The sequence below is a fragment of the Scomber scombrus genome, chromosome 18, assembly GCF_963691925.1.
Source record: "Scomber scombrus chromosome 18, fScoSco1.1, whole genome shotgun sequence".
NCBI classification, from domain to species: Eukaryota; Metazoa; Chordata; class Actinopteri; order Scombriformes; family Scombridae; genus Scomber; species Scomber scombrus.
This window is the reverse complement of record NC_084987.1, coordinates 6,133,099-6,147,087: the sequence shown is the minus strand read 5'-3', so window position 1 is coordinate 6,147,087 and position 13,989 is coordinate 6,133,099. Positions and strand designations below refer to the sequence as shown.

The following is a 13,989-nucleotide window of genomic DNA, read 5'->3' as shown; positions in this document are numbered from 1 at the left end:
TACTTTACATATACACACACTGATATACCAGTATTATCTCCCAGCACTTTCAAAAGGAAACAGCTGTGCAATCCAATACGGCAGCTCTTCCTTACATTTATGACCTCGTCAAAAAGTGAAAATATATACTGTTCATAAAACATTTCATAGCAGAGCTGTTGTGTTGGGTTACGTTAGATTGCGCAAGTGTTCCAGATAAGGTACTCGATGAGTGTGTTTTGTTATTTTAGAGTGTTTTGCATATACTCTAAATCTGGCTGAAGATAAACATCCACAATATAAACGACATAGTTTTAAGTGTTAAATATGGTTAGAGGTGACAAGGAAAATGCTGAGTCTTCACAGCTCGTTCTGCAAATATCAACCATATTTAATTGTGAAATTGTATACAGTGATGAAAGAAGCACTTATTTCTTTTACTTAAGTAAAAGCAGAAATGCTGCATTATAAAAATACTCCTTTACAAGTAAAAATCTTGCTTAGGTAAAAATAGAGTAATGGTTGCAAAATGTATGTCAAATATCATGAGTATAAGTACTTAAATATGCAAAGGGTCCACATTATATTTAATTTACATATAAAATAAAAGTACTAGATAAAGTAGGGCTGGGTATTGTTTAAGAAATTAAGATACCAGTATCAATCAAGTACTCATGATACGGATACCAATTGGCCAAGCCCTACAATTTCTGGCGCCACCCTTTTGTAGTGGGGCTGGACTGTGTGCATGCATACTGATATGATACAAAACTGTGTGCAAAAAAGCAGAATATACATATAAATAATGCAAAAAGACTAAGAAAGAATATATACTCACTGGACTCTTTATTAGGGTCCAGTGAGTATATATTCTTTCCCTAATTTAGGGACACCTGTGCAATCTAATTCAATCCTATACAACAGTTCTGCTATAAATGCTACATTTATGAAGTTTTTGCTGACATTGTCAGAAAGGTGATAATTTTGCTTTATGTTTATTATCAAGGTTGCAGTAAATAAAATAAAAGTATTCACCCCTCTAGGTATTTTCCTTGTTTTATTGTTTTACAATATTGAATCGAAGAAGATTTAATGTGACTTTTTTTTTAACACTCAAGTAAAAGTAGAAGTACTTCAGTAAACAGTACTTTCCACCACTGACGTCACACCCCCTTCGTTTAGTTGAAACGTGGGGTCGTTCGAGGATAAAAGAACGTGAAGAAGCTCCGCCTTCCAATTGGCTGTGCCGTTCACCAAAACCTCATCGAGGTCTTCTGTGATTGGCTGGATTCTTACAACGCTTTCCCGAGCGGTAAATTAACTCGGGCTGTGATTGGCCGAGCCGTCTCTCCGTCAGTTTGGATTTGTAGAAACCTAAACGGGTGCATATGCGGGTCGCTGCTGTAGGGCGCCGTCCGTCCGTCCGGCGTGTCTTGTTTATTACGGTGAGGTCGGAATACAAACCCCCCCCCCCCCACAGCCGGGCTATACGCTTCTGGTAAGTTCGTTTAACATTATATAACTACAATAGCATCATTTGACCAAACTATAAGCTGACGAGGTGTTTAGTTTCCACTCAAACACAGCGTTTAACCGTTAGGAAATATGACAGCTCCCGGCTGCGACTACTACCTGGTGCACCAATGTAATGATACACACACTCGCCTTGTGTATGAATATCGGCGTCGACTAAACCTTAACGTTGTCCGAGTTACAGTAAAGCTCAAAATGTTAAAGTCACACGCAGGTTTTTTTTTAATAGTAGCGTTTATCCTAGTAGGTACGTGTTAATATTGCTCGGCTAATATTTAATTTTCTCGTATAAAAGTTTGGATTTTAGGTGTTCATTCCAGCAAGTAGACGCCGCCCTGTTTTTTTTTTTTTTCCACGATTGGAAAAAAAACATTTTCTATAAAATGTACATCTTTTCATTTTTGAGCCCCCCTTTTTTTAATGAGCTATCTTTAGCAGCGGTTTCTATGGTTATAAGATGTAGCTAACTTTCCGTAAAATGTGACTGTAGCTCTGAGTAATACTGAAAAAAATGGATAAAAACAATAATTGGTGAAAATTGGAGACCAGTAGCGATTCTAGACCCTTTTTAAACCCCTTGATCTCAGCACCCCCTAAAAAATAAATAAATAATGATTGTATTTTTTTTTCTAAAAAAAAATATTATTATTTTTAAATAATATTGTATGTTTAAATTAGCTTTTTATGTTCTCCTTTTGCACTATATGTAAAGCACTTTGAGTTGCCCTGTTGCTGAAATGTGCTATACAAATACATTTGCCTTGCCTTATACAGCTTTAATTATTTTGTGAGCCTGTCTGTTAGAGATGGGACAAACAATTATGCTACAGGTTCAAATGGTTTTATTTCAACAGATTTAATGTACTTTAGATAGTTCTGTCATTAATATATAATCTTTCCCTCAGGGTTCATTAACTATCTTAGGCGCTCTGTAGAAATCTGTGATTGTTTATTCTGAACCATTATTATTATTATTATTATACTATAGTGCACCACTCTACTATGTATTGATGTAACTTATGTTATCCAGTCAAATGAGTAGTTTAGCAGGGGCTTTGAACACTTGCAGGGCTTTGTATGTCATATTCTCATTAGGAGCTGAGCCCCTCTAAAGGTCTGATTCTAGAATCACCCCTGTTGGAGACAAAGGTGTTACGAATTTGTTTCCGAACTAATAGTTGTGATATTGGATTTATAAAAATGGTTTCTTCAATTTACATGTGCATCATCGTTTTGTTATATAAAGACAGTGATTTATTTATTTTTTTAAAACAACAACAAAAAACAATTTTTTCTCATTACCGATTTATTTTCTGGATTAATCAACTATTTGTTTGATCTATAAAAAGTCAGAATATGGTTAAACATGACACATACAAACACAAAACCAGACAATATTAACATTTAAGAAGCTTTAATCAGATAATTTGGACTTCTTAACCCACATTAACTCAGAAAATTAGGTATAGTTTCATTTAAATGAAGATTGCTGACCATCATTTCCAAATATATGTGTGAAAACATGTGGTTATAAGTTGGAATAATTAAAAAGTATAACACAGAATTGGGTGATCATTTATACCTTATGCTTTATAAACAGTCCATTTTGACCGGGGAGGACAGGAAGATAATAGGGAGGGTTAATTTATATAGTTGATATCTAATTAATTGACTAATTGTTGTAGTTTTAAATAACCAATAACTGTTATTCTTTATTGCAGAGTAAACCCCGTCCTCAAGAAAAAAAAAAGTAAGTGAAGGTTTAATTATTTTTAAAGACTTACTTTAAAGTGTTTAAAACTGATATGATATCCTGCATGTTTGTTCTTTTTTCCACTGTTATTTACAGAGAGACACAGAGAGAGAAAGGGAAAGGGGATGTTGACTTATTCCTCTGACTTGCTCCCTCAGATAGTTTGCCCAATGGATGAAGATGCTATCCCCCCAAACCCTTTCTATAGTGCACCCCCCCACAGTGAACCTCCACCACCTCTCCTCTCCCTTTCCTCCATCACTCCCAGGTATAGTTCTCCTGGCACCTTTTTTTTTGTCGTGGTTTTTGCTTTTGCTTTTGGTGTATTTTTTTTCCCCCTCCTTGCTTTTTTTTGGCACAGACTTTTATTTTTTAAATTGTTTTATTTTTATGAGCTGTCTGATGTGTTGTTGAGGACTTGCAGAAATTTAAGCCGACACCAGCGCAGATATTAGTAAAAAAAAATTCAGTCATCGCAACAGCTTCAGGGGTTTAGTTTCATCAGGTGGAGTTGATCAAATATGTTGTTGTCATCATGCATGGTGCAGATGTCTAATAACACTTAGTTCCTGTCCTGATATATAACAATAGCTTTAGTGTATCCTGTCGCCAGCTGGAACGAGCAACATAAACTCTCTCACCTGCGACATAGAAACCATTTAACATTCATTTTTAAATACTGGTAACATGTTCAACAGCTAAAAGTTTCATTATGTTAAATGGATGCATCTGCACCCTTTAGTCACCTCAAAACCTTTGTAATAAATTCCTAGAACATTTGGCAACAACTCGTAATTAGGGTGCAAAATTAACTCTTTAGTCCACTGACCAAATGTTTGGTGAATATATATTTGAGCAGAAACCAAATATCTCAATAGATTACCATTGTTTTATTTTATTTTGTTTTTTAATTGGATACACCTTTGAGATGTACCATCTCGTTTTCAAGAGGGTCCTTAACAAAATACAACAAAGCAAAAACATTTAACAAAAAACAATAGACAAGACAAGACAATAAAACCTGAAATAAACAATAGTAAAGCCTACAATAACAACATAATAGACAGGGAAAAAAGATCATTCAGTATATAGTGTAAGTGTAATTTTTGTGGCTGGTGAGTGGATCCATTTGTATATTTCAAATCAGAATTTGGTTTGTGGCATGTGCTGATTTTGTTCCCTGCTCATAATGATCAGATTTAAGCAGATTTGGTGATCAGAAGTCTTATTTTAATCATGTATATTCCTGATTATGTTGCACCAGTATACAGTATGTTAGGTATTGGTTCCAGTCAAATATATTTCTATGATTTAAGACTGACTCTATATATTTTCTTCTCTTCACTGTATCTGAAACAAAAATGCTGCTGCTGATGCTACTTTTGGGCTGATTTTTTTCTGACATTTTGAAACGTTTCACAGCTGTGTGAATGATGGAATATCTGACGGCGGCAGCAGAAAAAGAAATCGTGTTCAAGGGATCAGAGCTGAGACTTCTAAAAAGAAGAGCGACACGGACAGCAGCGCAGCTCAGAAACCAACCAGACAGGATCCATCCCCCACAAAGAGACAGAGGGAGAGTGGGAACAGCATGGTAGTGGAGTGTAACTTTTAATGATATTGTTTAGACATTCATGAGTAATGAAATGAGTCACCACTCACGCAAGCGTCTGTGCATCTGTCTGACTTGTAGGTGCAAGTGCCACAGCCCAAGCAGCCACGAGTTGAAAGCGCAAACTCACATGAAAAACAGGTCAGTCTTTTTTCTTTCTTTTTTTTATTGCTTTAAATATTCTTTGACATCTGGTTGTCTGTCATCTCTCTTTGACAGCCTGCCTTCACGTCCTTGCTGGTGTGTTTTTTTTTTTTTCATGCAAGTTAAAGCTCTTGGTGTCTAATCTGTGCAGCAGCTGTACTGTACGAGTGTGTATGCCAACATTGGAGACCTGTACAGTGAGCGGGGCGTGCGGGTTAATTGAGTGATTTAATCCTCCTTCACGGTCTGCTGCATCTGACACAGACAAGCAATCGAGTGTCTTAATATGACCCACTAAAGCTTTGACCGCAGATTTTTTACAGTACGCTATTTATCTTTTATTGTTCCCTCTTTTTCTTTTATCATGCTAAATTGTAGAGGTGAACAAGTGCAAGTGGTACAGAACGCATGAGACTCAATGGGCGTTCATGTTAATTGAGTGCCACTCATTTTAACTTCACTCACTGCAAATGAAAATGATTTAAAAAATCTTAATCTATTGCATAAAAGTCTTATTTTTGCAAGAGGGGAATGAATTACATTGATAAAAAATGGGAGTGGATAAATATGCAAAAATGCATATTAATCATGAATGTGTGCTTCTTTATATATTGAAATATGTATGCTTTTTTCTTTTGCAGGATGGATTTGATATTGGTGCAGCAGAAGAGTGCCAAAATATGTAAGTTTGATTGTTGTTTTTTGCTCATTTAACCCTCACATACTGTTCATATAAGTCTCTACACACCATTAGTAATTAATAAATGTTTAATTTATCCTTAATGAAGTGTATACTAGTTATTCATCACTATTTTATGGTCGCAGAGAACATTTTTATAGAATATGAAATATACAACATGTTTGAATGCAGATTGTTTTAATTTTTTACTAAACACAGGTCCAATTTATACATTTGCATATATAAAAATGTGTATCAGCTATACACAAAAAAATAAAAATAATGATGCATTTTATTTTTGTATATTCAGTCACATTAGGAAAAGTCCACATAGAGGAAATGTGTATAAGGTGCTTAAATGTACAAAATGGGTCAAAACAGTATGTAAGGGTTAATGATTTAGTTTGATATAAAAGTTTCTGATTTAAACATTTTTAGTTATCTGGAAGAAACTGCTCACACATGCACTTTAGACTTTTGCAAACTTCAATTGTATTATTATATAAGGTTTAAAAGCAGATTAAATAATTTTGACATAGTGGGGAATGTTTTATTATTGTATTTAAAGTGCAGTCATGTTTGTGAGCAAGGTATGATTTAAATTTAAAATGACATGTAATAGCAAAACAATGAATGGAGGATATATATTTCAGCATTTCATATTTTTTTGAATTTGAGATATTGACAGTTTCAGTTTTGTAATTTGCTTACCCGAAAGGCTCATTTTAATTTTCTGTTTTCATTTTAGGCAAAACGATCAGAAAACCCCGAGAAAGAACCCGATCATAGTCGAGCAGTTAGCTGACAATACAGCGCTGAATCTCGGTGCTACTAAATCTGACATAGACACAAGCGACGGACTGACTGAACAGACTGTTGAAAATGCATCTGCTGCCAAAGGTTGGGTGATCGGCCCGTTGTTTCAGTCGTTCAAATCGAAGATGGCCAGCTTCACAGAGATAGTTTTGACTCCAGTTAAGCTCTTCAGGGCTAATAGTCCTCCACCGTCCATGGACCATCAACACAAACTGGATGACTTTGTTGAGCCACAGGCAGACATGCAGTCTGAAGGTGAAAGCTCAAAGCCAAGTGACACTTTTGTTCCAGAAGGACAAAATGAAAATGGAAATCTGGACCATAAAGTAAATCCGGAGAGTTCTTTATCTCAAACAAGGCTCTGCGATGGAGAAGGTGAACAAAAAAACAAGACTGTTGCTCCTTTACATTCTAGGAAATTAGCGTTTGGTGATGAATGTGCAATAACTGAGAATGAGACAAACTGTGTGCCTTTGCAACACAGTCCCTTACCCTGCCTTGTATCTGAGCAGGTGTCAGAACCTGTTGGGTCCGTTATTAGGTCCTCTTTCCTGTTACAGCCTTCCGTCGATGCAAGTGCCTCACATGAATCCCAGTTGGAAAGTGTTGTGGAGGAACAGAAAAGCACACTGCCTGCCCGGGTTAAACCACTGCCTAGAAGACGCGCTGGAAACAGATCTGAGTTTAAGAAAGTTGCCTCTAAGACTCTTATACTCGAAGTCACAAAGGAAGAGTCGGAGACTGGGGGGGAGCATCTATTGCACATTAATTCAGACAAAGCTGATTCCGGTGATATCGATAAGACGTTGTCGTTACGTTCCTCGGTCTGTTACGCTCAGCCAGACACAGACTGGCTTCACCACGACTCTGAGAAAATAGAGAGCGGCCGTTTAGTTCGACAAAGCCTCCGACAAAACCGCCAGAGTAACTTAAATAATTATGCTAATGAAGGCACGCTAACAAATCCCACTTTGGACACGCAACACCTCAACAACCTCGAATGTCAGCGTAGCACTGAAAGTTACTCCGATGCAGGTCTAGGGGGAACGAAGAGAACGGTGAAAGTGGACTGTCAATACCAAGACATGACGAAGAGGAAAAGGTTGACAGAGGACGTAAAAAATCGAGAGTTATTAAACGTGGCTTCAGACGCTGGCGAGGAGGAAACGCTGAAACCCGTAAGGAAAAGACAGGCAGCTACAACAAGAGGAAATAGGAAAGGTAAAAATGGGCAAGAAACACTTGGTGCATTAAATGAAAAAGTATTACTCATGCAGACTGAATGTGCCTCTGATGCTGCATCTGTGTGCTCGCTGGTTAAAAGCAATGAGAGAAATCAGAAAGGCGGCAGCAGCAGCAAGGCTAAACCAATTGCTTCATGCAAAAGACCGAAGACAAAAACTGGTCTTGGTAAACCTGACGTAGACCTCGATGACAGAATGGATGTGGAAACCGCAGCGGGTGTCGCTTCTACAAAACAAGCCGAGCGGAAGCAGCTATCAGAAGTTGACGACCGTCTTTCGGATCTAAAACCACTCGAGAAATTAAACAAGTGCAGGAGTATAAACAAGAAGCCACGGAAACAGAAATCACCGAACCAAGCAGCTACGACGACTTCAGACAGCACTACCTCATCAGAACTGCCAGTGGAGCCGCTAGAGGTCACGCTTGCAGATGTTAACGCCTCCCGGGACATCGAAAGAGACGAGACCTGGAAAACAGGGTCAAACCAGCCCACAAAGAGACTCCGAACAGATCGGAGAAGTCCGGCTGAATTTTCTAGGGCACGTGGGGCTGAAAAGGCGACGCAATGTAGCGATAGCCTTCACGTGCTAACCAAAGAGAGCCAGCCTAAAGATGACAATGTTAAATTCTCTACAGATCCCGTTTATTTTGAAATGACGCCTTTTGAAAGTAATCAACCTGTTCTTTCACCCTCCGAAAGTTATTTAAACTGTTCTGTGAAATTAGAAAAATCACAGAAAGTCGAGGATGGAAAAGAAACGAGTCCTGAACCCTCTAGTGTCTCTAGGTTAAGGCCCAGTGCGAGAAGGGTGAACAGTAAGCCGAGGAGAGTGGATAACCAAAGGAGGAAATGCAGGGTTTTATATAGCAGGACACATGTAAGCGAAGAGGCGACAAACTCGGTCACCATGGAGGACGCGGACCTCTCTACGTCAGGTCTGCGACCATACGAAAAAACCAACAGCAGCTTTTCTAGGCGTTTGTTACGCAGCCACTCCTGCCCCGAAATCCCCTCGCTCCGTTCCCATGACACGCCATGGATTTCCCATCTTCACTCGCCGCAGCACAGCAAGGCTCACACATCGCACCATCACCACCACAATCATCATCATCATCATCATAACCACAACACCCACCACCATCAGTCCAGCACCCACACTCCTTTTGTCCCTCATACCCACAAATCTCTGCAGCGGGCTCGTCGGCACACAGTCTGCAGCGTGGAGGTGGAGCGGGAGATTGCCCCTCTCTGCCTTCGTAAGGAAGTGTACCCGTCCAGGAGATCCGCCCCGTACGACGGCATCTCCCAACACCTCTCTCCCTGCATCGCACTTTCTCCCAGCACTTCATTCGCAGCTCTTGCTTCCTGTTTCCTTTCGAGCCCCCTGGCGTTCCTCTCCAAGAAAATCGATAACAGAGGAGCCGCAGCGAGCCCCGGCACTTCCACTCATACTATTTCCTCTCCCGCTGCCTCCGCCTCCTCCTCCTCTTCTTCTTCTTTGACGTCTCCGCTGAGCTCCTCCACGTGGCACCATCCAGGATTCTTCCAAAGAGGCGACTCCTCTGATGCCGCCCTGGAATCGAGTAGCAGGTAACCCCCTTTCTTCTACCTGTAATAAAAAGGTGTTTTAACATGTTGAAATGTGTCAGTAATGTGCTCATGTGAAGTTTTGGTTTGTTTTGCAGCAGGAGTCCGCTGGAGTGTAAGATGGAGAGACGACAACAGATCGAGGAGGAGGATGACGGCGAGGACACAAGCTCGTCCAGTCAGGAGTTTGAAGATGTTGGGATGAGAGAAGAAAAAGCTCTGTCCGATTCTGAAATCAAGGTATACATTATTTCATATAAAAACATCTCATACTACAGGTGTAACAACACATTGTGGATATACATCATTTTACATAAAAATAATCTGCAATTACAAAAAATATTGCCCTTGTAAATTGTACATTAGGTGTGATGTACATACTTTTATATATACATTTTTTTGACTGTTTATTAGTCTAAAGAAGCAGTTTGAAGGGTTAATTTAATTACATAAAATTTAGTTTCCTGCAGGGCTGCAACACACCATTATTTTCATTATCAATTAATCTGCTGATTATTTTCTCAATTCATTTTTAGTCTCTGAGTTGTCAGAAAATAGTGTAAAATGTGCATGATAAATTCCCACAGCTGAAAGAGACATATTACAACAGTCAAAAACTGAGATATTGAGCATAATTAAACATAGTAAATCATTCATTGATTATATTTCAGCCTCTTAAAAAAATAAGATATTTCTATTTCCAGATGGGTCTAGGTTTCTATCACCTGTATTATACATCACTATACTATATGTAGTTTGGTTATTACTATATGATTTAATGTCTTTTAAAATGATTTGGGTTGTTAATTAACTTTTTTCATCACCTCAGGTGGTGCAGAAGCACGAAGAACGAGGAAAAGTGTCGTCCATCAGAATTCGGAAAACTTTACCCAAACCTCAGAACAACCTGACGCCAATGGGCCTCCCCAAACCCATCAGGTACGTTTTCTATCAGCGTGGAGGTTCAGTAGTAAAAGATCCACTTCTTAGCTTTTCTGAGGTTTCAACCAAATGTCATGGTCTTCATCAGCGACTGCAGCCGACTCAAGTGACTTAAAGTGTAAATAATAAACACTGGGGTAAGTTACAAAGATATGAGGTTAATAAGGTCTTTATAGATGTAGCCTCTTGTATCTTTGAGCCTTCAAATAAACAAAACTCCTGCACTGATATTTAAATTAAGATATACAAGTTTATGATCAATAATCAGATAATAAAAAAAGTCTTCTGCCTTTCGTTTGTAAGTAGGACAGTTTCTATCGGGTAATATATGTCGAAGTCAATACATGTCTGTGATTTATTGAACACTCTGATCAATATACAGATTTGTATTTAACTGTGTGTTGTTTTTTTCTCTCCTCTTTATGTTAAACGACAGGCTGAAAAAGAAGGAGTTCAGTTTGGAGGAAATTTACACCAATAAAAATTTCAGCAAACCCCCCGAAAGGTAAGATTAACATCAGACAACTTTTTATAACTTTAAAAAAAAAAAAAATTATGGAGTTTTTAGTGAAATCCGCCTTTGCAAAATAAAGATTAGGTGTATGAACTAACTTTAAGAACAAATATACAACAGAGCGTGTGTATGTATGAATGTAATAAATGCATAAATAAAATAAAATAGAATAAAAATAAATAAAAAGATATATTTTTGACTAAGCTGTTTACAAGTCAACCAGATCAAACAAACAGTAACTATTTATAACTTTAAGATGTTAAATGGTGCATATACCGTATACACACAGATAGACACAAGGTATTTTGAAAACTTTAACTCACAAATCTTTAACAAATATAAGTACAGTTGAACAACATACGCTGCAGCTCCACCACCTTTTCCCTTAAAGAATTTGCAACAATAAAACATCTTTGGCTCTGCACTGAGTCGTAGAGTTAAATCTTATTACAGGTCAGAAGTTTTTGTGGCTTTAAAAAGAAGTCAGATGTTTAATAAGTTAAAAAAACAATATTGCTTATTGCCCTTATAGATTATCAATGTTTTATTTATGTCTTCATTTGTTTTTAATTGTCTTAAATGTTCTTATGACTCAGGGAGTGCTATCTTAATGTTGTTATATTGTTGTCTGACCTTCAATAAAATGACAATAAAGCTACTACTACTACTACTACTATATAAAGAACTTTGTTTACGTCACAAACGAGACTAAAGGAAACTGTAGACAAACAAGCACTCACACAATAATTATTATATTGTTCTAACAGAAAATGGTATGTTAAGTTGCACCGCTGGACACAAAACTGCAACTTTTGAAAGCTGCTGCAGGTGAAATTTAACCATGAGAGCAAAATATACTGTTTTCACTTAAATTGTTGCTGCTAGTAGTGAAAAGAAAAGTAAAGTTTGACCAGAGGAAAGAAAATGTTTTTACCTAAATAAATCAAAAACACTTCACTTTTTGTTGCTGTTAGTACACAACAAGTCCAAAAAATTAATCTGCAGGTAAAATTTAATGAAGAAAGTAAAATATTATGTTTTCTGACATGTTAGTGGAGCTTTTTCACCTCAAATTGTTACTGCTAGTAGGGGAAAAAAGCTAAGTTTGACCAGAAGATGACACCAGAGGAAAGAAAATATTTTTACCTAAATAAATAAGAAGCAGCTTTGTTTTGTTTTTTGACATGTTACACCTCAAATCGTTGCTGCTATTGTTTAAAAAAAAAAAAAAGATTAAGTGGACCAAGGAATAGATAAATATATATACTTTATTTATGTATCCAATAGCTCAAACATACACAAGAGGAAAGAAAACAGCTGATATATTTAGATTTCTGGACTTTGTGTTTGAATGAAAAAGTGATATTTGCACATCATTCATAATCAATATCATATTAGACTTAATTAAATCACTGAAGTCATTGATTTTAATTTGTGTCTTGTGTTTCAGCCGTCTGGAGACGATATTCGAGGTGCCGCTCAGTCGCCGCAACGGCTCCGAGTCGTGGTTCAGCCAGAGGCGCATCAAACGATTTCTGGAGTTCCTCGAAGTCGGCGAGGTCAGAAAACCAAAGAAGCCGCTCGTTGGCGTTGGAAAAACGGGGCTGTCGTTGGCGCCGACGTCCAGGACGAGACGAGGAGGTTTCTCGAAAGACGAGCGGTCCCTCATCGCGCAGGACGTGGACTCGCTTCTCTGTGCCAAACTCGATCAGCTGAATTTGTGGTTGATTCACGATCAGAAAGACAGTTGACATTTGCCTCTCTCTCATGTGGCGATTATAAGGCAGCCATTAAAAAGAAAAAGAAAGAAAGAAAGAAAAAGACTGCAAGAAATCATGCTGTCCGTCTGTCTGTATGACTTTCTTTTTTTTCTTTTTCTAATGTATTTCCAACATGAAGATTCACACGTTTGAGTTTTCCAGCTCTTTATTCGGTCAGCACAATCAATATATTTAAATGTTGTGGTGACAAATTATTATTGTTGTTATTATTATTGAAGAATTATACTTTTTACTCTGTAGCATTTGTAGCCTGCAAGTTGAAGAACAATGCAACATTAATCCATAAAACATAAATGTAAAGTTGATTATAAAAAACAAACAAACACACAAACATGATGGTAAGTCATGTCAAGTTTTTTTTTTTTTGATTCACTATCAAACCTCAAACCTCTGCCGTCCATTTTCTCCTCCTCCCTCCTTCCCTCACTTGGACATTTTCAATCTGCAATAGCTGAAACAATCTTGAAACAAGTTGACATTCATTTAGCTAATGGTACAGGGTCATAACATCATTTTTTTGGTATATTCTCTGTTTCTCTTCTCTCTCAAAAACTACCTAAAGTGTTTTTAAAAAACGAAAACGCACAATATACCTGCAAATCAGCGGGATGCTGCACCATTTTTTTTGTTTTGTTCCAATTTCAATCAAATGATGCAGAAATACAAATAATAATAATTTCTTTTGCACAGTTTTCATGTGAAAGAAACAAAGAAATTCACATGAATATTAATTACCTTGCAGCATCATTGTAACTCATTTTTTTCTCTCAATATAAAGGCAGCTATTTTTTATTAAATGCTGAATTTAACTTAAAAACATGCCAGCAGGAGATTTTTGTAAGTTCATTCACTTAACAAAAAAAACAACCATAAGAAATAGAAAGTTTCTGTCCTTCGTAGCACAACGGACTGTCAGTCGGGACAGCTCGGGACAGACGCTATTTAAATACCTGTTTAAACTTTTTAAGGCTGAAGAGGTTTTTTGTCGTTGTATGAAATGTATTAAAAATGTAATAGAAAGTATTTCTAATCAAGCGTGGAGGTGTCCAGATTCCACTTTTTTTTTTTTTTTTTTTTTTTTACTACCTGTGGTTCTCTTTGTGGTGTCTATATTTGTGCTTTTTTTTTGGGGGGGGGGGGGGGGGGGGTCATACCAAATTTTTAATGATGTTGCCTTAACTGTAAGATTTTTTTTAAGTGGATGTTTTGTAATTGGCGTAATTTGTAATCTATAATCTTTATAATCTTTGCCGGGTTTTTTTTCATTTATTTTTTTTCATTTCAAGATGCTTCAAACAAATTCAGAGCACAAAAAGGTGTTGTTGTTTTTTTGTCATTTTATTATAAAAATGTTTTGTATAAAAGCACAATACATTTGACATTAATAAAGATAATATAGTAAC

At 37.2% G+C, this 13,989-nt stretch overlaps 1 protein-coding gene across 1 annotated transcript; it reads left to right on the top strand.

Annotated features, from left to right (window-relative positions):
* Nucleotides 1-1,385: 1,385 nt before the first annotated feature.
* prr14 (proline rich 14) lies at nt 1,386-13,137 on the top strand. Its single transcript, XM_062437901.1, has 11 exons — nt 1,386-1,477; nt 3,234-3,262; nt 3,424-3,533; nt 4,688-4,859; nt 4,959-5,018; nt 5,663-5,703; nt 6,449-9,352; nt 9,448-9,589; nt 10,179-10,288; nt 10,728-10,796; nt 12,256-13,137. The coding sequence occupies exons 3-11, from the start codon at nt 3,436-3,438 to the stop codon at nt 12,554-12,556; spliced, it is 3,897 nt and encodes a 1,298-aa protein (XP_062293885.1). The 5' UTR covers nt 1,386-1,477; nt 3,234-3,262; nt 3,424-3,435; the 3' UTR covers nt 12,557-13,137.
* Nucleotides 13,138-13,989: the final 852 nt, after the last annotated feature.

Bases quoted from the DNA above. Each gene is read 5' to 3' on its own strand.
- prr14 (XM_062437901.1), top strand. From the start codon at position 3,436: ATGGATGAAGATGCTATCCCCCCAAACCCTTTCTATAGTGCACCCCCC. The intron at 5,019-5,662 runs GTCAGTCTTTTT...TTTCTTTTGCAG, and splicing joins CAAACTCACATGAAAAACAG to GATGGATTTGATATTGGTGC. The intron at 10,289-10,727 runs GTACGTTTTCTA...GTTAAACGACAG, and splicing joins GGCCTCCCCAAACCCATCAG to GCTGAAAAAGAAGGAGTTCA.